The sequence below is a fragment of the Myotis yumanensis genome, unplaced genomic scaffold (genome assembly GCF_028538775.1).
Source record: "Myotis yumanensis isolate MYYU_CA2020_CCGP unplaced genomic scaffold, mMyoYum1.0.hap1 SCAF_6, whole genome shotgun sequence".
NCBI classification, from domain to species: Eukaryota; Metazoa; Chordata; class Mammalia; order Chiroptera; family Vespertilionidae; genus Myotis; species Myotis yumanensis.
Genome location: NW_027223757.1, coordinates 66,699,935 through 66,725,399, shown reverse-complemented (window position 1 = coordinate 66,725,399; position 25,465 = coordinate 66,699,935). Strand labels below are relative to the sequence as shown.

General features: G+C 39.3%; 1 protein-coding gene across 5 annotated transcripts in view; it reads left to right on the top strand.

Moving 5' to 3' along the window:
* ADGRB3 (adhesion G protein-coupled receptor B3) overlaps positions 1-25,465 on the top strand; it is a 699,707-nt gene that overhangs the window by 262,957 nt on the left and 411,285 nt on the right. For all 5 annotated transcript variants that reach the window (XM_070418313.1, XM_070418316.1, XM_070418315.1 and 2 more), the window contains 3 exons: positions 2,875-3,036; positions 9,145-9,309; positions 24,911-25,075. In XM_070418313.1, coding sequence (XP_070274414.1) covers positions 2,875-3,036; positions 9,145-9,309; positions 24,911-25,075 — 492 coding nt within the window. The remainder of the gene's footprint in view (positions 1-2,874; positions 3,037-9,144; positions 9,310-24,910; positions 25,076-25,465) is intronic.

Below are 25,465 nucleotides of genomic sequence, written 5' to 3'. Positions count from 1 at the left end.
CCTGTCATACATAATCTCACCAATTCCTCACAAATACGTTTTGAGGTAGATGTATTACTTATTTTATTGAGAGATTCTGAGGAATAGAGTGACTTTCTTAGGCACGGAGCTAATAATTCAGTGGCTTCCCATCAAACATAGGTCTTTTGACTTTAATTGTAGTGCTTTTCCAGTTTCCTTTTATGTTTTGTGCCAGGATAAAGAGCCTCCATAGTGCCTCAGATACAGAAGCCTTCTTCATGATATTTAATGTGCCTTCTCAGTTGCAAGTTAAATAACTAGAATAGTTTGTGCTATCTCCAAAGACACATATATTAAAAATTGAATATATTATTATTTACTTTCTTAATATCAGTGAGTTTTTAAAAAGCACAAACATCTTTTTTATAAAACATATTAGCTATTCCTCACAATAACCCAAAGTGTTTGACTAGAATAGTCTTCACACCTTTTGGATTGAGGAAGGGGCAGCTTAAAAATTATAACTATTCAGTGGAAAGGTCATTTGAAACTGGAGCATTTGAGGGATGGCCCTCATTTGGGTAGGTAAGCCAGTGCTTGAGTGGCAAAATTTGATTCATAATTTGAAAACCAATATATATTGCACTTATTTATTTTGTTTTTGGTCAACAAAATAAACCATTAGTTTGGAGAGAGTGAAGAAGGCCAATTCTGAGCACTAATGATTTATCTCTCACGATCCAGGCATCACTGGTTAGCCTGTTCAGCATCATTATGGTATCATATATTAGGAAGCAACCCAGATTTGTACATAAATACATTTAAAAGTATATTTTGATCCTGATTCATTGCTCAGTTTAATGAATTAATTTTTCCTCTGCCATCATAGCAATGCAAGGGCAAGAGAAGGACTGCTTTTATGGAAAAAAAAACATAACCTATTTTATTTATAACTTTTATTATTTACTTACTATAGAACTCACAGTGTTCAAGGTTTTCTGGCTTTTAAATAACAAACAAATCATAATATTTCTACTTAATCTTGTTACAAATACAGGTTGAAATATCAAATGAAAAAAATTCCATTACATTTTCCCTAACTTTAACCTTAAATTTTCATTGCTAAATAAATATGTGCATAGATACAATATGTGTGGATATTTTTAACCATTGTCACATTATTTGGTTTATAGAATAATGATTTTAATCTTGATAGAGTATTCTTTAACATAAAAGAACAAATTATGAGGCAGGGCTTTAAATATTATTCAAATGGTCTCCCAATAACATTTCATGAATTAGTTATGTATAAATTGGTGAAGACAAAAGCACTGAAATAATCAAGGGTGATCCTTATAGAACTTCTAGGACAAACATGATCCCAACACTAAAAAGAGGCCCGCTTTGATGTAATTCATCATCTCAGTTGCTCTCCCTTTATGATATATTTTCAGTGATAAATGCATTGTAATCTATACCTCTGGGTAAATAATGCAGACCGATATAAAAGCAAATGCTTCTTAACCGTGTTCTCCAAAGTGTAGTCTGCGGACTCATGCTTGTTTGTGAACTAGTTGTTACGGGCCCTCCAGGAAAAAAAGAAGCTTATTCCAGAATGCAGCTTCAACTGCTTTAGCAAGCACATGTTTTATTTCCGCTGGTATTTATTTATTTGAAAGAAGAAATTCTTAGTGAAGAAATCAGAAAATTGAGTTATATTCTGGTTCAAGCCCTTTCTCTCCTGGAGTAGCTGCCTGGGGACCGGCTGCCTTGAGAAGCACTGAAAGTAATTTCTAAGTCATTTACCAACCTTTCAAAACACATGGACAAATGGATTATCGTATTCTATTCCAAAGACAAATTTTAAACAGAATGGGTAAAATATAAATTGCTTCTTGATTTATATAGTCAATACTACAAAGTTTTCAGAAACACTTCTGGAAATGTTTTCAACAACAAATGGTTAATTTAAATGGTTCCTGCCAGTAAATGACCCAATTTTGTAATTTGGGCAAAGCAACTACAAGTTTTCAAATAAGTTAAAAGTCTATCCTGAACATAATGCCAGAATAGAAACAGAAGCACATTGCTATGGTCTTCGAAATTATTGACTTTAAGTCATTTTGGGACATGACTTTTGATAATAGAATTTAGATATCATTTCAGTGTGATGCTTACACCAAGAAAATTAATGAAGTCAGACAGTAATTGGCTTTTTAGGGCGCTATTTTGGAGTGAAATTTAGTTCCATATTGAATGACTAGAAGTCATAGAAGCATTTTCTTTTATTTCAAATAAAAATCATTACTTTAGATCATGGGGAGAATTGTGACAGAAGGTATTCAATAAATTCTCTCACACACAAAAAAATAGCTGTCATAGGTTGAAAAAGTAGGAATAGCACTAGGAAAAAATTATAAAGTGTCAGTGCTCAACAATAAAAATTAGATAAGCCCAAATCCAAGGGCTCCATCTCATCCAGCATTAGAAAGTAAGAAATGCAGTAAAGAATTAGGGAAGAATACATCAGTATATTCCCGTTCAGAAAGCCAGAGTGAATTACCAATACATTTTCCTTCCTCTCCCATCAGAGTGCAAAGCTCGAAGAGAATCACTTCCATATTAATTCTTGTTGTAAAATTCCGACTGCCCCCTTCACAGTGTCCATGGCACAGAGGAATTTGTGAAGAGTAGTTTCGCTAACAGGGGTATAGCAAACTTGGACCTCGCAATAGCATAATATGTATCTCCCTTTAAATTTCTTTTTCTCCTAAGTGTTTTCTTGTACCGTTTGATGTACTGTCATATTATCACACTTAAATTATTCTTGCATGTCATAATGTCTTTGGTAAAATGCTTAGTATATGAATATTCAAGACAGTATTTCATGTCTGTTTGTTGTCTTGCACGCAGGTGAATCTGGTGTGGAAGAGTGGTCCCAGTGGAGCTCATGCTCAGTTACTTGTGGTCAAGGGTCGCAGGTGCGAACCAGAACTTGTGTATCACCTTACGGGACACACTGCAGCGGCCCATTAAGAGAATCAAGGGTTTGCAATAACACTGCCCTCTGTCCAGGTAGTGTTAGCAGCAACTACAACTGTGGATGTTATTGAATTGTGTCATGCTACGCATTTGGAACGATTGATTTGTTATTTTCATATGAACTGGGTATAGGCGTTTTGATTAGAGTGGATAAGTGTAATTCTTACTCAGCTGTGAAATCTTATTATGTATGTGATTATTTCTGCTTTCAGAGCAGTCAAGAAATGAGATAAATGACTCCCCTGCCCACTGAACTATACACTTAAAATTTCTATATCTGCTTCTTATCGTATTTAAAGTTCAATATATTTTCTTATTTTAGATGGTGAAAATATCCAATTGCATGTTTGAAGAATAACATAACTTGCCAGCATGCTGGAAGTATGATCTCTACCCATTGTCTAAGGCAGTGGTTGATATGGTCATTAAGGACGCCAGCTATTTTCCTACCATTTATTTGACCCTATCAGGGAAAATAGTATCCCTGAGTAAAGGATTTCCTGTTAATTCATTTCATTCAAGTGGCTGCCCTCATCAGAGCTGTCCGCTGCTTTTAAATGTAAAGTCATTGTAAAATATATATACCTGTGTGTTAAATGGAGCACAGCACAATAGCTATTCCATGAAATATCAAAATTTTGTTCTCAGTTAATGCATTGCATAATATAGGAGCTTCTCCCTCTCAAACCACTGACTTTCATGTAAACATAAGTACTAAAAGGAATCTGGATCTTCTGTCAAGAAGTCCAAAGCACATGATATAGTGAATCCTCAGATTTATTTTTTTTCAACCATTTGGTGGATGGCTGATGCAAACATACTGACTGCTGCACTTGCATTTACAGCTTTTCCAGAGGCTTCCAAAAGGGGGTGGGCATAAAGAAAGGGGCTGGCACTGCCTCAGCATTTCATCTGCTGAATTGTGCTTTAAAGTTTTCTGCTGAGTTTGATTTCCAGAGATGGCTGGTTCTGCAGTTGCTAAAAGCAAGAAGAGAGTGTGGGTGGTGTGGGGGAAGCACAGGGATAGTCCCAATTTGCCAGCAGAATGGGCAAGGGCAACCCATTAAAAGACAGTTTAGAGGAGTCCTTGTTTAATGGGTGTAGAGTTTCTGATTTGCAAGATGAAAAAGTTGTGGAGATTTGTTATACAACAATGTAATTATACTTAACACGAATAAATTGTACACTTAAAATAGTCTTGATGCTAAATTATACATTATTTTTTATCACAAATAAAATAAAAGATGATCTGAAAGAACTAAAAGTTAAAGGAGGTGGAGGAGGAATGATCCCATGAGGAGGGAGATGCCGTTATAACAAAAATGGGAGACACAATGCAGTAGTTGAAGAGAAAATTAAAAGCTAACCAGTGCCGAAAGCTAGAAGGAAAGGGAGACAGAATAAAGAAATTCTGTTGAAAACAAGAAAAATAAATATCAGGAGGCATTAGACTACATGAGAAAAACATCAAGTGAGAAATAGATTCAGAGGGGGGAAAAAAATTCTTAAGTTGGTCATGGAAAGGAGAAGACAATGAAAAAGATAAAAACAGGCCATATCACAAGCAGAATCTAGGTATGTTTGTCAAGAGGAGGGAAACAAGAAGCAGGAAGGAGCTGAGGATTTTAAGAATTATAAAATGCCTAAATCGTAGGTAAAACAACCTCATGGATAAAAACTTAAATGGATTTTCAGTCGAGTGTGGGTAGAGTACATTGTCTAATACTTAAACTGGCCCCTATGTACAATATTTGTATTAAGGGTTCCAGGACCGAGTCCCCTGCCCTTGACAATGAGAAAAGTGTCAATAGAAAATGGAGTTGTACTTGATATATAAATGTATCTTGTCAGCATCCTTTTGAATACTCAAGATCCTTTCAACATGCAAGGGTAGAGTCTAATGGCAATTGGATGCCCAAATGGAAGTCTGCTGGTGCTAAAGTGTTTATAATTCTCTATTCAGAGCTTACTTTCCAGCCACTAGTTATGCACATTCATACAGACATTTGGAAATCTCCATCCATCTGCCAGGCTGTTGAGTCCCTTCACTGGGCAAGGCGCATCAGCAGTGGGCCCAGAGTGCTCTCCCTTTCACTCTGCGTCTGATGTCCAGAAAACTGAGTAATATTCTCTGGTGTAAAGCTTTTCCTCAAATATTTAAACCTCCCACTATTGTATCTACTGAAGAAGTGTATACTAATTACTAGTTTCTCTTCACTGTCACATATATATAGGTTGTCTTTCTGAATTTGGTTAAATAGTACTGACAATAAGAAATGTATACCTTTTAATCATGGTTATAGTTCAGATGTTGAATTAAAGAGAATGAAAAGAGAAATTTCTTTTTCATTTTCTAACAAGAAGAATAATTTTTCAACTTCATTATTTTAAAAATGTAGAATAATTATTCCACTATGGGACATTGTGATACCATTTAGATGGTTATTGCATTTGTTTTGAAATGTTTTGTGTTCAATGTTTTGTTCAGTTATTTGCCATTCTGGTAAATACGTGTTTCTTTTCAATACAATATATCTTGAAAACAGTGACAAAAAAAGTGAATTTAAAAGCTTAAATAGAACTTTAAACAGTGTAAATATATTTCTAAAATAACACTTTAAATTTCTAAAATTGTCATGAAGAAAATAAGCTCATAAATTAATAACCAATGGGTCATACTGTGGATACTCAAGTGTATTTGGCATTTAATTAATAAAAATGATACAAGGACAAACTGAATATGAAAGTCACCTTCCACTAAATATTTGGAATGATAGAATTAGAGCTTCCATTTATTTGCACTATTAAAAGCTAATCAATTGTGTTATAAATTAGTTATGTTTTACCCATATTATTAGAATTTCAAAAGAAGGGTTTTCTTAGTTAAATGACAGAATAATGTCTTACTTTTAATATGGATCCTAAGATAAACATCCTGTTGCAAAACTGTTGCTTTGAAATTATAGTTTCTTCAAAAACTCTTATTACTCAGAAAAGAAAATGATAAAGCTTAACAGAAAGCAGACTGAGAAAAGTAGGGAGCTACATTGAATTGTTTATTTACTGTCCTGATTTCTGAGTTACAGTTTTATGGTCTGTCCCAGGGTTCCTCAACGTCGATACTATTGACATTTTGACATAAATAAATCTTTGTTCTGGGGAGCTGGCCTGGACATTTAGCAGATCCCTGGCCTCTACCGTTTTGATGCCAGTAGCTCTCCTCCTTCCACTGAGCTGTGACAACTAAAATCTCTCTGGATATTGCCAAATGCCCTCTGTGGGGCAAAACTGCCCCTCGTTGAAAACCACTAGTCTACTTCATACGTATTCTAATTCCTTAAAATTTATTTAGGTGAAGGAATTGTTTTGAAAAAAATATTTTTTTGTAAATGTCAGTTTTCTAATCCATATATTCTTAAGAAAAAGAACGCTTTTACTTAAAGGAGTTTTTTTTTTAAGTTTTCCAATCTAAATCATAAGATAATTTGTATGTTTATTTAAAAATCTGGTAGTAATATAATTTGTGTATTTGTTTTATAAAGCATATACTTTTATTTTCAAAAATATGCTTTTATTGATTTTTTTAGAGAGAAGGGAAGGGAGAAAGAGAAACATAGATCGATCAGATACCTCTTGCATGCCCCCTACTGGGGATCGAGCCTGCTACCCAGGCATGTGCCCTGACTGGGAGTTGAACTGGTGACCTCTTGGTTCATTGGTCGAAATTCAACCACTGAGCAACCCAGGCTGGGCATGTATTGTGTATTTCTCACTTCATCTCCAGGTAGCACAGATATATTGTAATATAATTACTGTCTAAGTAAAGAAAAAAACTAAAAACTGATTAATTTAACTTACTTTTCTTTGTTTTACTAGATAGGTTTTTCAAATCAGCTAGATAATTTATGGATTTTTATACTTTACTGAAGTTTATTTTAAAAGTATGTAATATTTGCCATTAAAATAAAATATCTAATTTTACCATATCTTATGAATATCTACAAAATTTAAGATATGTGCTATAATTTCCTACTAATTCAACAATATCTAAAATAACAAATTATTAATAATTTGTGTTGTTTTCAAATTTAAAAAAGTGTTTTTGCTTTTTTCAAATGATATAGAAGGGTCATAAAATTTCACCTGGAACAGTAAAGACTTAAAAAGTAGTAAGTATCATTACTATTCAGAGGATTGCAGGTTTATAACTTAACTAAGCCATCAATATTAACCAATACTTCTTTGAGATTAATAGAGAAATATCTGCCAGTTTAGCAGCTTTTTTCTGGAATTACTCAGTGTATATAGAGTAGTGTGATTTGATCAAGAAAAATGAACAGAACCAGAAATATGAATACCATGCAAACTATTAACACTTTATGTAGAAAATAGGAAGAAAAAAAGTTGTTTTAAAATGGAGAGATCTTGGTAATTAGAAATAATGCAAAAATTGATTAAAAGTATATAGTTAACATAAAAATATTCATATAAATTACTTTTAAAATTTCTTCCTATAATTAATCCTATAAGCCTATATGTACATATATGTATATGTGTATTTTTTTAAGTATAATTTTATTGATTTCAGAGAAGAAGGGAGAGGAAGAGAGAGAGATATCAATGATGAGAAAGAATCATTGATAAGCTGCCTCCTGCACGCCCCCTACTAGGGATCAAGCCCACAACCCAGGCATGTGCCCTTGACTTGAATCGAACCCGGGATCCTTCAGTCTGCAGGCCAACGCTCTATCCACTGAGCCAAACCAGCTAGGGCTGTATATGTATATGTTTTAGATTAAATACAGACTTACTATTTATTCTTATTCCAATGAATACAAATTGGCTTCAGTTGTCTCAAATTTATATGGGAAAAATATAAACATTGTAATTCATCTCAATCTTTTACTCTTTTTCTATATATTTAAAAATATTTTTTCTAGCAAGTTTTATAGAACCTTAAAATAATTTATCATTGAATAGTACTCAAATTTGGCTAATTTTTCCAATATTTGAACATATTTGTATCACAAGTTGGAGCAGCTCAGTAGCATAAATAGAAGAGAATGAGTACCTCATAATTAAGGTATTATTATGTGTTTTTATAATAGCAACTTGGTCAGCATATATATGCAAAAAAAATGTTTGTATTATCCATGGAGTGCTATTACTTACTGTCCCAAATATTAAGAATTGGGATGAGATTGGTGATTTGGCAGTGCAAGGAAAGGATCTAACTTTTGAGCCCTAAAGGACTTTTTTGTGAAAAATCTCAATATTTATGGACAGTGGTTATTATTTCTGTTGTGTTAGTATTTCTGATCAAGTTTGAATTTATTGCAATGGCATACTTGAACTATTGCTGTATCAATTAATTATGTTAGGCATAATCTTAATTAGATCATTTGTTTTCTGTAGAAATTTTTATTAATTAGGAGGATTCCCAGTGCCATCTTCTGGTTTCATGGCTATTAGAAAAAGATCTTCATATTTGCCACTCCTTTTAAAACAGGGTAAAGAGGAGGCTCTTATGTAAGTAGATACAGTTGTTGAAATTTCACCCTTATTCAAAAAATGGTTTAAAGAATTACATTTTTAAGTGACAAAACTACATTTAGTTTTTTAAATGTGAGGTTAAAATCTGTTTAAAATTGTATCATAAATTTTCAGATTTTTTTCTCCCTGACACCACCATAAAAGTCATTAATCCTGAAACTTTGTTAGAAGAATTATGTAGGCCCGTGTTCTATTTGAATGCAAAGTTAACTCCAGAGGATCTTCTCCTGTTACCAGAAATTTACTTTTCTAATACTACCCTAGTTGATACTACTTTTAGTTAAAAAATAATTCATGTCTATTTTACCAGTGAGGAAAGAGTTACATTTCCATTAAACAAAGAAAACACTTAAACTTTATAACATGAATAACTTTAAATACAAAAAAGGTACATGCAGTTTTCTTAATTACTAACTTTCTAATTTTTATATTTTGTGGCAAATAAGAACATTAACTGAATTTTTAAAGTATCTTCATACTTGTCTATTTGATTACTGTGTTGTTGTTTTTTCTTAATTATAAGGAGAAAAAAACTCTTTGATTTTACCTCTCTGCTTTTGTTGTTGAAGCTTCTTTGCTTTATTACAGTACATGGAGTTTGGGAGGAGTGGTCACCATGGAGTTTATGTTCATTTACATGTGGTCGAGGCCAAAGAACAAGAACAAGGTCGTGCACACCTCCTCAGTATGGAGGAAGGCCATGTGAAGGACCTGAAACACATCATAAGCCTTGTAATATTGCTCTCTGCCCAGGTGAGTGTATTCTGCATCTGTAACCATTGCAATTTGTATACTGCATATGTGGTCTCTGATATGTATTAAGAAATATTAGGGGCACAACCTTCATTCTGTCACATTGAAAAATGTGGTTTTGGTGTTTTTTCCTTGGTTTAAACTGGGTTCCCTTCTTGATTTTGTCATATGCAATGGTGTATAATATTTCCTTGACTGAATACTAATCATTGCTCACTTTATTGGATTTCTATCATTATGTATATTAATGCTTTCTACTAAGATTTAGGAGTCCCAAAGACTTGGGAATGACTATAGCCGTCATCATATAACTAGAGAGACTGGTTTAGAGCAGTCCTTTAGATGTTATTCTCTCACACTCAATCAATTAAGAAGTGGAAATGTGCAAATGACCATGCATGAAAATGATAGATATTTGCTAGGAAATATAATCTCCTAGATTCACTGCTGGATGCATCAAATAGTTAGGTCATAACTGACATAATTATTGCAATTATAAAGACTATATAATCTGTTTTTAGAGTGTATTTATATTATTTTAAATTTTTCTTTCCTTTAAAGTGTGTAAATTCTATTTTACCTATCTTTAATAATTTCATCCATTATTACAGAGATAAGTCTTCAAAATGATGTTATTTAGGTTATTAAAACATTCAAACATAAAACCTGCAAAATGAGAAAGCCTAATCTCCAGTTTTAAGGGCTTCCATTTATGGGAGAAAATACACACACACACTAATGATAGAATCTCCCCGGACTAGCAAAGGCACAATTTAGAGGAAGAGGCAGACACGAGTGGCAAAGACAAAGGCTAATAAGAGTAGCAGATTCCAAAATACATAATCATTCATCTACTCCTAGGGAGATTTTCTCATAGGCCTATTTAGTCACATATTTTGCATGCAACCAACATAGCTGGGGTGCCAGAAATGTGCTCCAAACACATTATCTAACTCACAGTTTCATTCGCACTTTAAATTCTTCAAGTTTATATCCTATATTTTGAGACAATAATTCAAAGTTCTTCTGGAAATTGTAAGCATCTAAAACATCTTCAGACTATGAAAAACCATCCAAAATATAGATAGACAATAGTCATCTAACAAGCTTATTTGTTTTTTATAGTTTAGAGAAAGACTAATAGGTTCCTATACTTAGGAATATACATTTAAAGATGTAATATTTATATTGAGTAACATTGTTCTCCTAGAATTTTATGAATTATGAATATAACTCATACAATTCGGTGTTCATGTAATTATAACTATTGGGGAGTCAAAAAATCATCATTTATTTTCAAATTACCCCCGGAGAGTTTATTTATGAAATCAGTTATGTTCTGTCTTATATCTACCTTTCTCTATAAACATACAGATACACACAGACACACAAACGCCCTGCCTTTATTCCAAAGATTTGGGCAAGCTTATAGAAATTTTAGAATCTTTTTTTAAGTGCTTAGCTTTGACATTTATAGAATCAAGTACAGTTCACTCTTATTTGTCCGTGAAGTATGAAAAAGTAGAAAACATGGAGAAATTTAAAAAAATAGCTAACTGTAGAATATTTTAACATATTTGGTTTTATTACTTCTTTTGCCTCATTTGATCCCCAGTTCAAAGACAAAATGGCACTGATCAGTTAAAATGTTAGCAATCAGTTTTCTCATAGTCTACCTCCAAGGAACTTTTTTAGAATAAAATGCTTGGCTATCAATAGGGACAGGGATACTAAGTTGTTAGAGTTCAGATAAGAAACTGCATTTCCTAAGTTGATATAGTTGTTGCTTTATCATGCAAGTAGGTGCTGCATGTGTTTTCAAGTACTTGTTTTAACAGTATTACACCACCATTAGAATCTCTCTAAGACCATAAAAATTAGATTGCTCTTTTTTGTATTGGTCCTTAATTTTTTAAAGGTATGATTATATTATCTGTAAATCTTGCCTAGCTCATGCTCTCTCATAAATGATCATTATGGAGCCATCTTCATTACTTAATTAATTTATCATGTGTCATTTATGACTCCTATTATTTCCATTATTGAATTTAGTTGCATTACAGAAGATCTAATATTCTTACCATGTCTGCAAAAAATGTTGGCATTATGCTTTTGAAATATGTAAGATTTATTTGGTCTAAACATTTGGAATTCTCCTTAGAAATAATTGTCTTATTACTAAACTCAGGCATCTTTACTAAATATAAAAAGCATCATCAAGTATCAACAAGATGTAAGACACTAGTGAGAAGAACATATAGTTCCTGATCTCAATAAATTTACAATTTCTTCATAGGATTCAGACATAAGCATGTGAAAATTTGAGTGCAGTTCTAGAAAACACATAAATATAGTCTACCTCAAGCCCGGCTGGTGTGGCTTAATGGTTGAATGTTGACCTATGAACCAGAAGGTCACAGTTCGATTTCAGGTCAGGGCTCATGTGTGATTGTGGGCTTGATCCCCAGTAGGGGGTGTGCAGGAGACAGCTGATCAATGAATCTCTCTCTCATCATTGATGTTTTTATCTCTCTCTCCCTCTCCTTTACCCTCTGAAATCAATCAAAATATATTTTAAAAAATAGTCTATCTCAATGAAAGGTAATGATTTGAGAACTCAGTGGGTTCAACCTACATTTCTTTTAGCCAACCTACCTGAGATTCCTAAGACATCATCTTAAGAGGTAAGTCTACCATAGGAAGTTAATCAGTAATGAAAACAGTAGGCCAAGGCTTACAATTGGTTCTCCTTGGTTAGGCCAGTTGCGAAGTGAAGACCAGATGAAGTCAGAAGAAACATTTGAAACAACAAATGTGGATTTGACCATGTGGGATGTGGTAATATACAGTGACATTTTTGTGTGGGATCATGTCAAATAGCATTCCAGCATCCTGTTTTAAGAAACACATATAACCACTATATTAAAGTGGATGTTATGTAGAGGTGATGTATACTGTTTGCATCAAATAATGAAATACATTTTATTTATGCAAATTTTGATACCAGCTTATAAATAGATGACATCCTATTTTGATCAGGTACTTTTCTTAGTCAGTGTTCAGCTTATTCCCACTTCTTTTGAGGTTAGGCTAAACCATTTACCTTGGATCCATTTATGGAGAGAAAATAGAAAAGTGAAGTGTAGGTATGGTATTAACCTAGTTTGAGTTAATAGTTACTAATTTGTGTACCCTGTCCAAGAATAGAGACTAGTGTTGATTGGGGGAAGGTGGGCGAGAGGTATAGAGCAACAAAAGGGAGTCACTATGATTCATTCACTGACTCATAAAAATAATGTGAACTCATTTTCCACCTTTTCTCCTGTACACTGGTAATTATGTGTGATATTGTGGAAGGGTGTGTATATGTGTGTGTATGCTCAATCGTCTTTGTGATCCATTTCTTTTATCTCACCAAACTTAGAACTTCTAGCAATCCAATCCATTTTTTCTGTTTTCTCTGAATATTCAATGCAGTCACTAACTGCATCAAGTTTATAGTAGTATTAATTGATGCATTTGAGATCAATGGTATTCTGTTCCATCTCCTCTTTATCTCCCCATGCAACTTTGTACATGATAGTATCCAATAAATTAATATTGAATGGATTTTCTTGACATGTACATAGCCAAATTTCTAGTACTCATCCCAAAATGTTTTCAGGATATTTTTCTGAATATCTACACTAATAAAAGAGAAACATAGTAATTAGCATACGACCGCTACCCTTCCCATTGGCTAATCAGCATATCCTTATGCAAATTAACTGTCAGCCAAGATGGCGGCCGGCAGCCATGCACTGAAGCGAACAGGGAGGCTTGCTTGCTCCAGTGACAGCGGACTCCAACGTTCCCTGCCAAACTTGCCAGCCTCTCAGCTGCAACTCTAAGCAACTATGTTGCAAATATAGAAGCTAAACAAAACCCCAGAAACCTGCGTTAGTCAGCCAGGCTTCAGCCAGCCGGACCACAACATTGTATCAAATACAGAAGAAAAAACAAGGCCAGAAACCGGCTTTCAGCAGCCGAGGCCTCAGAGCTAAAGCTGGCCCAGAATAAAAAAAAAAAAAAGAAAAAAAGGAGCGGTTGGGAGCTTCAGTCAACCCACCAGCTTGAAAACAGCCCTCAGCCCCTCAGCCAGACTGGCCAGGCACCCCAGTGGGGACCCCCACCCTGATCCAGGACACCCTTCAGGGCAAACCAGCCGGCCCCCAGGCCTCTATCCTATATAGTAAAAGGGTAATATGCCTCCCAGCACCGGGATCAGCAGAGCAGCGAGGCCTCCTGGCAACGTGATCAGCTTGACAGGGGGCAGCACCCAAAACCCCTGATTGCCCTGTGGCTCTGTGTGTGACAGGGGGCGGGGCCAGAACCTCCCTATCTGCCCTGCTCTGTTCGTGACAGGGGAAGGCGCCCCAACCCCCTGATCAGCCCTGCTCTGTGCCTGATAGGGGGGAGCTCCCCAATCCCCTGATTGAACTGCGGCTCTGTGTTTGACAGGGTGCAGCGCACCAAACCCCTGAACGGCCTTGCTCTGTGTGTGACAGGGTGTGGCGCCCCAACAACCCCCCCCACCGCCCCCACGGGCCTTGCTCTGTGTGTGACAGAGTAGAGCCATAACCTCTCCATCAGCCCTGCCCTGAGTGTGACAAGGTGCAGCTCCCCAACCCCCTGATCCGCCCTGCTCTGTGTGTGACAGGGGGTGGTGCCCCAACTCCCCTATCGGCCCTACTCTGTGCATGACAGGGGGGAGCTCCTCAACCCACTGATGGGCTCTACTCTGTGTGTGACAGGGTACGGAGCCCCAACCCCCCTGATGGGCCCTGCTCTATGAGTGACAGGGGGCAGCGCCCCAACCCCCTTATCAGCCCTGATCTGTGAGTGACAGGGGGCAGTGCCCCAACCCCCTGATCGGCCCTGCTCTGTGTGTGACAGGGGGTGGGGCTGCAACCTCCCCATCGACCCTGCCTTGAGTGTCACAGGGGGCGGTGCCCCAACCCCCCAATCGGCCCCACCCTGAGCGTGACTGAGGGTGGCATCGCAACCTCCCGATCCGCCCTGCTCTGTGCATGACGGGGGCAGCACCCCAACTCCCCAATCGGCCCAGCTCTGAGCCTGACCAGGGGCTGCACCTAGGGATTGGGCATGCCCTCTGCCACCCGGGAGCAGGCCTAAGCCAGCAGGTCATTATCTCCCCAGGGGTCCCAGGCTGTGAGAGGGCACAGGCCCTGCTGAAGGACCCCCCTTTCCCCCCCCCCCCCCCGAGTGCACAAATTTTTGTGCACCGGGCCTCTAGTATTTAATAATACATTGATGTGGTATCATGAAAAGAACTTGGACTTTTAAATGTAGACCTTACCTTTCAATATCCGTGTTGCTTCTCTGATGCCTAGTTTCTTCACCTGTAAAATGGGGACAATAGTAATACCAGGATGTTGAGAGGACAATGTGAGATGATGAGGGAGTGAATGTGGTAAATAGCAAACGGTGTATAAGTAATATAGCTATGCTTTCCAGTCAGAGGCCATCAGGATAACACCTGGACTTGAACAAGTTGGGTTTTTTATTCTTGGCAGTGAGGGAATATCAACATAGGAACACAGTGGGACCCAAATACCTATTATGTACAGCAAGAGGCTTCAGTCTCCTGTGGACCTAAAATGTTGATTTCTCAGCAGCTATGAGAGGGTGTCCTGGCCAAGGTCCCTCTGCAGGGAACCCTTTTGGTGAGGACACTGAGTGGAAAGATGCTAATAAACACTTGCCTGAACTTGGTTCAAAAGTCCCTGGTTGTCTCTGCATGAGGATGTTACAATTTGAAACACAAATGCTACCTCATTAACCTGTTCTTTAATTGATTTGCATTTTATCTTTTTTAACTTCTAGTCTTTTGTATGGTAATTGTAGTCATTCTGTGTCACTTCACTGATTCCAGTGATCTTTCAGTTTAGCTTATAGGAGTTTAAGAAACTGTGCCTTAATTAGTCCTGGCTTGTTTTCTTTTATTATTTAACTAGAGGCCTGGTGCACAAAAATTTGTGCACCCGGGGGGGAAGGGGGGGGGGTCCCTCAGCTCGGCCTGTGCCCTCTTGCAGTCTGGGACCCCTCGGGAGATAACGACCTGCTGGCTTAGGCCTGCTCCCGGGTGGCAGAGGGCACGCCCAATCCCTAGGTGCAGCCCCCGGTTGGGCTCAGAGCAGGGCTGATTGGGGAGTTGGGGTGCTGCCCCCTGTCATGCATAGAGCAGGGCGGATTGGGAGGTTGCGATGTCACCCTCAGTCACGCTCAGGGTAGGGCCGATTGGGGGGTTGGGGCACCACCCCCTGTCACACTCAAGGCAGGGTTGATGGGGAGGTTGCAGCGCCACCCCATGTCACGCACAGAGCAGGGCCGATTAGGGGGTTGGGGCGCTGCCCCCTGTCACGCACAGAGCAGGGCTGATCAGGGGGTTGAGGAGCTCCCCCCTGTCACTCACAGAGTAGGGCGGATCAGGGTGTTGGGGCGCCACCCTCTATCACCCACAGAGGAGGGCCGATCAGGGGGTTGGGGCACTGCCACTGTCACACGCAGGGCAGGGCCAATGGGGAGGTTGTGGCTCTACCCCGTCACACACAGACCAGGGCCGATCAGGGGGTTGGGGCGCAGCCACTGTCACACTCAGGGCAAGGCCGATGGGGAGGTTATGGCTCTACCCCATCACACACACAGCAGGGCCTGTGGGTGGGTGGGTGGGGTTGGGGCGCCACACCCTGTCACACACAGAGCAGGGCCGATCAGGGGGTTGGGACGCCGCCCCCTGTCACACACAGAGCCGCAGGACGATCAGGGGGTTTGGGCGCTGCCCCCTGTCACGCTGATCTGGTATCAGGAGGCCTCGCGGCTCTGCTGATCCCGGTGCTGGGAGGCATATTACCCTTTTGCTATATAGGATAGAGGCCTGGGGGCCTGCTGGTTTGCCCTGAAGTGTGTCCTGGATCAGGGTGGGGATCCCCACTGGGGTGCCTGGCCAGCCTGGATGAGGAGATGATGGCTGTTTGCAGCTGGTCACACACCCTTCAGGGTGGGGGTCCCCACTGGGGTGCCTGGCCAGTCTGGGTGAGGGGCTGAGGGCTGCTTTCAGGCTGGCGATTGACTGAAGCTCCCAACTGCTCCTTTTTTTCTTTTTATTTTTTTTTATTCTTGGCCAGCTTTAGCTCTGGCTCTAGCTCTGAGGCCTCGGCTGCTGAAAGCTGGTATCTGGTTTGTTTGCGTTCTATAATCGAAACAATGTATAACTCCAGCTCTGAGATCCTGGTGGCTGAAAGCTGGTTTCTAGGGTTTTGTTTAGCTTCTCTATTTGTTACAATGTTTCAAACTGCCAGGTCAGAGGCCGGCAGCGGCAGGCGAGAATGTTGGAGTCCGCCAGTCACTGGAGCAAGCAAGCCTCCCTGTTCGCTTCAGTGCATGGCTGCAGGCTGCCATCTTGGTTGTCAGTTAATTTGCATATACTCACTGATTAGCCAATGGAAAGGGTAGCGGTCATACGCTAATTACCATGTTTCTCTTTTATTAGTGTAAATATTTTTTCTCATTTAAACTTTATCTTAACTTACCAACTTTTTAAAAATTCTTCTTAGCCCTTATCATAACTTGCTTCCACTTTTTTTTCTTTATTGATTAAGGTATTACATATGTGTCCTTATCTCCCAATGTCCCCCAAACCACCCCCTCTTCATGCCCTCACCCCCCTACTGTCTGTGACCATTGGTTATGCTTATATGCATAAACCTTGTCATCATTGCTCTTGCTTCAACTTTTAATTCTAATTTTTAAATGGTATTTCATTCTGAATTTTCTCTTTTGTAGTTTATTTTAAATTGGCAAGTGGGGAACATAGGTTTATGTTCTTCAGCATATGTCCACAGCAAGAGGATGGCAGTTTTACCTTTCAGTCTTTTTTTAAAAAAATATATTTTATTGATTTTTTACAGAGAGAAAGGGAGAGGGGTAGAGAGTTAGAAACATTGATGAGAGAGAAACATCAACCAGCCGCCTCCTGCACACCTCCTACTGGAAATGTGCCCGCAACCAAGGTACATGCCCTTGACTGGAATCAAACCTGGGACCTTTCAGTCCGCAGGCCGAGGCTCTATTCACTGAGCCAAACCGGTTTGGCTTACCTTTCAGTCTTGTATCCCCAGAGGGCCTTCTTAGTTTCCTGGGTAACCTCCCACTCAATAAAAATCCGGACTCAGAATTTTGCCATCACTAAATTAGATAGCTTCAAAGCCAGTGGCCAGAATTCTTCTCCTCGCAACTGCTTCCTCCAGATAGTCTAATGAGTCAGCAACAATCAACTCAGAGCAGTCCCTGAAATGACGTTTTAGTATCCAAATATTCATGACTTTGTGGATGAGTACATAATCTAACTTGTGGTGTTTGTTTTTCTTTCGATGCTATATTGTCACCAATTATTGATCAAGGTGCGAAAATAGACTGAAAATGATATTTTCATACAATGTATCACAGGATTTCATTTGGCCCCATATATGGGAGACAGGATTTTCTTCCAGGGGAACACAGTTGCAACTCTGTGTATATCGCAAGAAGAAATTCATAGAACATAGTAAACCCCAGGAATCTAGCAATTTAGCCTTTGCCATTTGAATTCTTCCAGGTCCAGAAGATCTGGTCAGGTGTCACAGTGCTGAAGCAAATCGTTAACTGTCCCCAGTGTGACAGTGTTGTTTAAGGAAGCACATTACGTGACGGTGAGACAAGCTGGTCTCTCAGCACTCTCCCAGCTTCAAAGCATAGCCTGATTGTTCTCTCTTCTTACTCACCTTTGTAAGACGACCCATAAAGTAATAAGCATTTTGAAGTTTTTAAATTGAAACGTGGGTCTAAAAATATCCAACTGCAAACGCTTATGATGGACGTGAAGGGAAAATGAAAAAGCCTAAGAAAGTGTTTATTCTTCACCTTATGTACCTGGTGTTTATTATCACATGATGTTTCATGAAAGGATAAAAAAGGAAAAGAAAAGAAGGATGATTACATTTCAAATAAATGTGTAAGGCACATTTATGTAATTCAGGACTCCCTGCATCGTGTCTATAATGGCATTACTAATTCAGCGTGTTCAAAATTGACATTTTTATTTCAGGGCTATTTGAATGCTAGTCTAACCCAGTTCAGTCAAAGGTTCTACCATTTATTTGTTTCAGTAAGCCAAAACCCTAAAAGTCAACTCTGATTCTCTATTTTTTATACCACCCCCCCCCCAAACAACCTATCAGCTCTACATCCAGAAAAATATCTCAAATTTATTTTCTTTTTTCTCTTTCCACTAATGTCATCGTAATCCAAGTCACTATCACCTGTGTCTGGCTACAATATAGTCTCCTAACATCTCCCAATACCTGTTCTTGCCCTCGTACAATCCATTTTACACACAACTGCGATGTGTTAAAATGTAAGTCATGTTACATCACTTCCCTACTTTAAAATCATCTCATTTCTTCTCATCCTAGTTGCTCACATGACCTACAGAGCCCTAAGGGATCTGACTTCTGCACACCATCTGAAATCATCTCCTCCCTCCTCTCCCTCTTCATGATCCCCACAAGCCCTTTCTCTGTTCTGAAATGCACAAAGCCTTCTTGAACTCAAGAATTTGCACTTGCAAAGAGATTTTTAAGGATCTTCCCATTTCTGGCTTCTTCTAGTGACTCAGGACTCAGTTCATATTTGGTTTCTTCCTAAAGGCATGGCTGGGTAGTTCCTGTCACAGTGCTCTCTATCATGCTGTCTTTATAGCACTTCTAGCTGCAACTTTCCTGCTTATTTCTTTGCTTACTTGTCTATCATCTGTCTCCACCAGAGCTCCTCAGACTGTGTTCTTTGAGAGCAGAGGTTGGTTGGCCTTTAACATCCGAGTTTTCCCAGAATCTAGTAGGAAAATGCTAGTCATAGTCTAGATTCTCTGTGAATCTTTTTTAAAAATATTTTTTATTGATTTTTTACAGACAGGAAGGGAGAGGGATAGAAAGTGAGAAACATTGATCAGCTGCCTCCTGCACACCTCCTACTGGGGGTGTGCTCGCAACCAAAGTACATGCCTTTGACTGGAATGGAACCTGCGACCCTTCAGTCCTCAGGCCAATGCTCTACCCACCGAGCCAAACCAGTTAGGGCTCTCTGTGACTCTACTTATCAGTGCATTAGGAGACTCCACTGGGAGTATTGGAGTGTTTACATTTCCCCAATTATCAGGGAACACTTTTCTGAAAGAATGACAAGATGTTAATCAGCTTCCAATAGGAACAGGGTTTTAGAAAGAAAGTGTTGAGGTATTTTCAAATTTGTGGGTTTGTCATGATTCTGGGAGTTATCTCTCACAAATGTCAGAAATGAGCTATACACAGGGGGCATGGGCTGTGGGGAGAGGCCTGGATTGTCACTGTTGCCTTGACACTCAATGGAGGTGTAAAGCAGCCTGAGTGCCCAGCTGAAGGGGAAACAGCTTCATTTCTACCCTGGATCCCAGATCAGCATCAGATAAAGAGGAAAAAGCAGCCCCTTCACTTTTTGTAGTACCTAGCTGAGTGGTTATAAAAAAGAAATATTAGATAGATCAAGTGATAAATATTTCATTATTATAATACCTTAATAGTTATCCCTGAAATGAAATGCATATATCCTACTGGGAAGTACTTAAATGTCCAAAGCAGAACTCTTCATTTTCACCTCTCAATACCCTCGTAGTCCTGCATTCAGAACAAAATGACACTACCATTTCCTGAAAGGTCTTGGGGCTGATGTCCCTAAAAAGAGCATAATTAATGGTTTTATTAATTCTAGGATATCAAACTGAAAAATAAGACCTGAAATAAAACAATATCCCATATTTGGCACTAAAAGAATTTTTTTCATGAATGTTATATAATGTACTAGAGGCCCGGTGCACGAAATTTGTGCACTGGGGATGGGTGGGGGCGTCCCTTAGCCCAGCATGTGCCCTCTTCCAGTCCGGGACCCCTCCCTTGTTACTGCCCACCTGCTTGCTGCTTCCTACCACTTGGCTTGCTGCTCCTTAGTGCTGCCACAAAGGCCTTGGGTCTGCTGGGTGCCGGGCCTGCGGGTTTGTGTCTCTGATACCCCCAGCAGCCCCAGCACCAAGGTGGCGGGCCTTGGGGCTGCTGGGTACAGGCCCCCCGTTGCGTGTTTGTGTCTTCTATCAGGCCCCCAGCAGCCCCAGCAGCCCCAGCACCACCTAAATAACTTAAGGGAAACTTTATTTAGTCTTCTTTTAAAAGCAATCTAGTTTAAAAATGAGTTGCAGTTAAGACAGAACAAAGAACATGGTACCTAAGAGTGAGATAGACTGACAGAGGAGAGGCTGGGCACTGGTCAGGGGCTTACATGCCAACTGTTCTCCACCTGGGAAATGATGTAAAATCGGTTTCTTTAGTTTTCTGCTTAATCGTCTTCTCCAGCACTGTCAGAGGAGCTGCCTTCCAGCCTGTAGGCTGCTTCTCAGAGTCGAAAATTTCACCATAGGCCTCTGCCTAGGACAGGACCTCTGCACCCCCAGGGTGCATAAACACACAGGGCTTCCATCAGGCTCTGCTGATCCCGGGGCCCTGAGGCCTCTCGGCTCCGCTGATCCAGGTGGCCGGGAGGCCTCGCGGCTCAGCTGATCCCCGGGCAGTGAGGCCTCTCTGCTCTGCGGCTTCAGGGCTGTTTGGCTTCGCTCTACCGCTTGGAGCCTGAGTTTGCAGATTAACCGCCATCTTTTAGCTTCTATAATTGAAACATTGTATCTTTTGGAGCTGTTGCTTCAGGAGCTCAGAGCCCTGCAGCTGCAGGCAGGAACCTTGGTTTCCTCTATTGCTGGGGCAACCAAGCATCCTGTTCTCAGCTGCCTGGCTGCCTGCCGCCATCTTGGCTGACAGTTAATTTGCATATACTCACTGATTAGCCAATGAAAAGGGTAGCGGTCGTACGCTAATTACCATGTTTCTCTTTTATTAGTGTAGACTAGAGGCCCGGTGCATGAAATTCATGCATGGGGGGGTGTCCTTCAGCCCAGCCTGCACCCTCTCCAATCTGGGACCCCTCGGGGGATGTCCGACTGCCAGTTTAGGCCCACAGGGATTGGGCTTAAACTGGCAGTCGGACATCCCTCTCACAATCTGGGACTTCTGGCTCCCAACTGCTCGCCTGCATGCCTGCCTGATCACCCCTTAACCCAGGGGTGGGCAAACTTTTTGACTCAAGGGCCACAATGGGTTCTTAAACTGGACTGGAGGGCCGGAACTAAAGCATGGATGGAGTGTTTGTGTGAACTAATATAAATTCAAAGTAAACATCATTACATAAAAGGGTACGGTCTTTTTTATTTTTTAGTTTTATTCATTTCAAATGGGCCGGATCCAGCCCTCGGGCCGTAGTTTGCCCACGGCTGCTCTAACCACTCCCCTGCCAGCCTGATTGACGCCTAACTGCTCCCCTGCTGGCCGGTCACCTCCAACTGCCCTCCCCTGCTGGCCGGTCGCCCCTAACTGCCCTCCCCTGCCAGCCTCCTCCCCCGCCCCCGGTGCCCTCCCCTGCTGGCCTGGTTGCTCCCAACTGCCCTCCCCTGCCAGCCCGGTCGCCCCTAACTGCCCTCCCCTGCTGGCCTGATTGCCCACAACTTCCCCCCCCCTGCCGGCCATCTTGTGGTGGCCATCTTTGACCACATGGGGGCAACCATCCATTTGCATATTACCACTTTATTATATAGGATTTTGTCTAATCTTTTAAATTACATTCACATGTCCCTCTCTTCCTAACTTCTCAGTTTTCCATTTTCCCAGAAACTTGGACTTATCATATTAAAGGAATATTGGATTTTTCCTCTTTAAAAAAATATCCAATCAGTTACTTTGTCAGGTCAATTCTTTTATAATATTGAAGTTAATGTTCAATAAAAGTAACTTAATAGTTCTCAGTGTAAAATAAAATGTCCACTTGTTACATCTTCAATTCCATCTAAAACATGCTTTGTTGATTATTATGGTAGTGTTGAACCACAAAGATTTCTTCAAGTGTCTAATATTAACTCCTTCCTGAACTTTAGTCAAAACATAAAATGTGTACATTAACTAAAAGGACTGAATAACTAGTATTACAAATGTATGAATTTAAAATATTTTTAAAGTTTTGCTAGTTGTGATGTAAAACCTTCTTACAAGAAGAGCCTAATGAAAAAAACTATTTCACAAATATTATTATTCTTTCCAGTCTCTTTTCAGTAAGGTCTTTTCTCATTCCTCATCAATATTACAAACCTTGCCAAATTATCTTCTCCTTCCACATTTGACTTGCTCATTCCTGACTCCACATCTCCTTAACTGGAAGGAGATCTTTTCTCAGCCAATGAGTGTGTAATTATTACATTCATTAAAAAAATACTGAAAATTTACCTGTAATCAGAATGATTAAGGATATCACATACTCTTTTATTCTAGTTACTCGACACAGAATAAAGTTGACATCACCTAATTTATCTTTGTTATGTGTTACTTTCTGAATGTTCTCAGTAATTTGACTGCCCATACATTCTTTAGCTAAATAGATGTCAAGGTGCAGGAATGACTCTTATTTTTTTTTTTTTTAATTCTTCTCAGAATGGGTAGGAGAGTGAGGGTTCATCATGCAAACTCAATAAATGTTATCTTTGAAAAGCAAGATTCTGAAATGAAAAGCGTGCTTATCTTTAAAGCCATAATAGAAAGGAAATGGGTAATTTATGAACTCCTATTGACTCACCAGATTTTTCTTTTTTTTGTCTGGCAAATGGACTACATAGCCAATAAGATTGTATCAGGTATTTTAAAACAACGAGATGCTAAAATTACATGAATAGGATGATTAACTTGGCATTTTATGATTGTTAATCTCACAAAGGATTTATTAAGTACATCTAGGGATCTATTAAACTACTGTCTTTTTAATAGCAACCTACAAGGCCTGAAATTAGCTTGAAAGCACTTACTCAAAATCCACCAGGCTTTCACGTTTGTTTAGATGGGTCTTCATAGCAGCACTAACTTACGTTGGAACTTTGTATTTATGGTGAATTCTCTTTCACTGTAAGGAAATTGACTAACAACCACAGAATGATATTGGAGAAAAGTAGGCAGTCATATACTAGTGCATTTATAACTCTTACAGGGTAATTAATGCATTCTAAATTAGGTAAATATTTTTGCCTGAATTCTTTGCTCACTTGCATTTTGTGATTATGCCTTAGTGAATGCCGTTGCCTTTTTCTAAGTTATCCAAATTTCACCATACCCATCTAACATAGTCATCCCCCAAATTGATGTGATCTATCCTCTGAAAGCCTCCATGTGCCATGTTAAGACAGTATTGCTTTTACTTATTACTTATTTGCATGCATAATGTTATTCTTCTACTAAGTTATAAAATTTTTTTGAGATTGGGGTTTATATTTTATTTCTCTATCTCTTATAACACCTATCATAGTGTCTGATAACTAATAGAATCTCAAAAATCATTTTAATAAACGAATAAATAAATCAGTCTCAATTTGAATCTTCCAAAGACAAGTGCAACAGCCTATATTAAATTTTAGTCACCAGACACTTGGGAGTCATCTGGACCCTCTCTCCACTTCAGTTCCCATGACAAGTTCTTCAGGAGTCACTCTTGCTATGTGCCCCCCCCCACCCCACCCCATAGCTTTCTAATCTTTCCAGGACACTCCATGGAACTTGCCAACATCAACCTCGCTCAGATCCTCCCTACCCTCTCCCATAATTCTTTCTCCAACTGGCATTAGATTTAATCATAGAGTCCTATTTAAATACTTCACTAGCTTCTTAATGGTCTGAGAATAGTAGTCCAAATCCTTAACACGTTGACAAAAAGCCTACAAAATCTAGCATCTGCCTTTTTACCCTCCCCTCTGGTAGAACTCTTCACCTGGCTTTCTTGATTCCATTCACAACAGCCTTTATTCAAGTCCTGGAAGTGCCCATGTTTCTTCTGCTAAGGACCTTGGTATATCTTCCTGGAACTGACTCTTGCCCTAGGTATTTCCCCATTATCATCCAGGGCTAGCCTGAAACCTCATGTCAAGGAAGATTCCCCAGACCCTCTGAACTCTTATCTCACAGTATCTTGAAAGTGCCCTTTGCAGTAATGCTATATAATTAATCTGTTTAGCATATAACACATTGTGTAACTCATTCTAGGGACTTCTACTCTCAAATATGAGCTCTATGAGTTATTGGTCAGTATTTATTTTGTTCGGTCTTCTCTATACCCATCAAGGTCTTGCAGTTTTGAGTAATTAATAAATATTTTTTGAGAAATAAATGAATCAAAATAGATACTGGATACATAAAAGGAAATAGAAGTGAAAAAATAAGATAATAGTAGCTCTAAGGGAAGTAATACAATCTAATGCCATTGTGACTTTCCATTGTATGTATCTCATTAGAGTCCCTTGATTGGGATTCATCTTCAAGGCTGGTTTTACCTTGTACTTTTTGTAGAGCCTTCTCTACTGGAAGGTCTCCTTACATGGTCTCTCTTTTTGTTTTGGCAGTTGATGGACAGTGGCAGGAGTGGAGTTCATGGAGCCAGTGCTCGGTGACCTGCTCGAATGGGACCCAGCAGAGAAGCCGGCAGTGTACTGCTGCGGCTCATGGGGGTTCTGAGTGCAGAGGGCCATGGGCGGAAAGTAGAGAGTGCTATAATCCAGAGTGTACAGGTAAGACCTGACTATATATTTAAGAGATGCTTGCCATTTAAAAAATGTGACAGAGTCATGCCAGACAGTCATGGTATAATCACATGATTATATGTTTTTATTAAATGAAGCCAATTATACCCAGACTCATTCTACTGCATGTCACATGAATAAAGCAGCAGAATTCAGGAGAGTCTTAATTTAAATATTGATTAAATTGATGAAGTTTATTATTGAATTTGTACTTTTTACAAATAAAGTTCAATCTCTTCAAAATATTGAAGATTCTGACAAACTTATAAATTTCTCTTCATCACAATGCTCTTGATTTTACCAGCAAGTCAAATATTTAAATAAAGTTTATCCATGGTAGTAGATTAATAGAAGTTGAACAGACTAAGTAATGGTCCT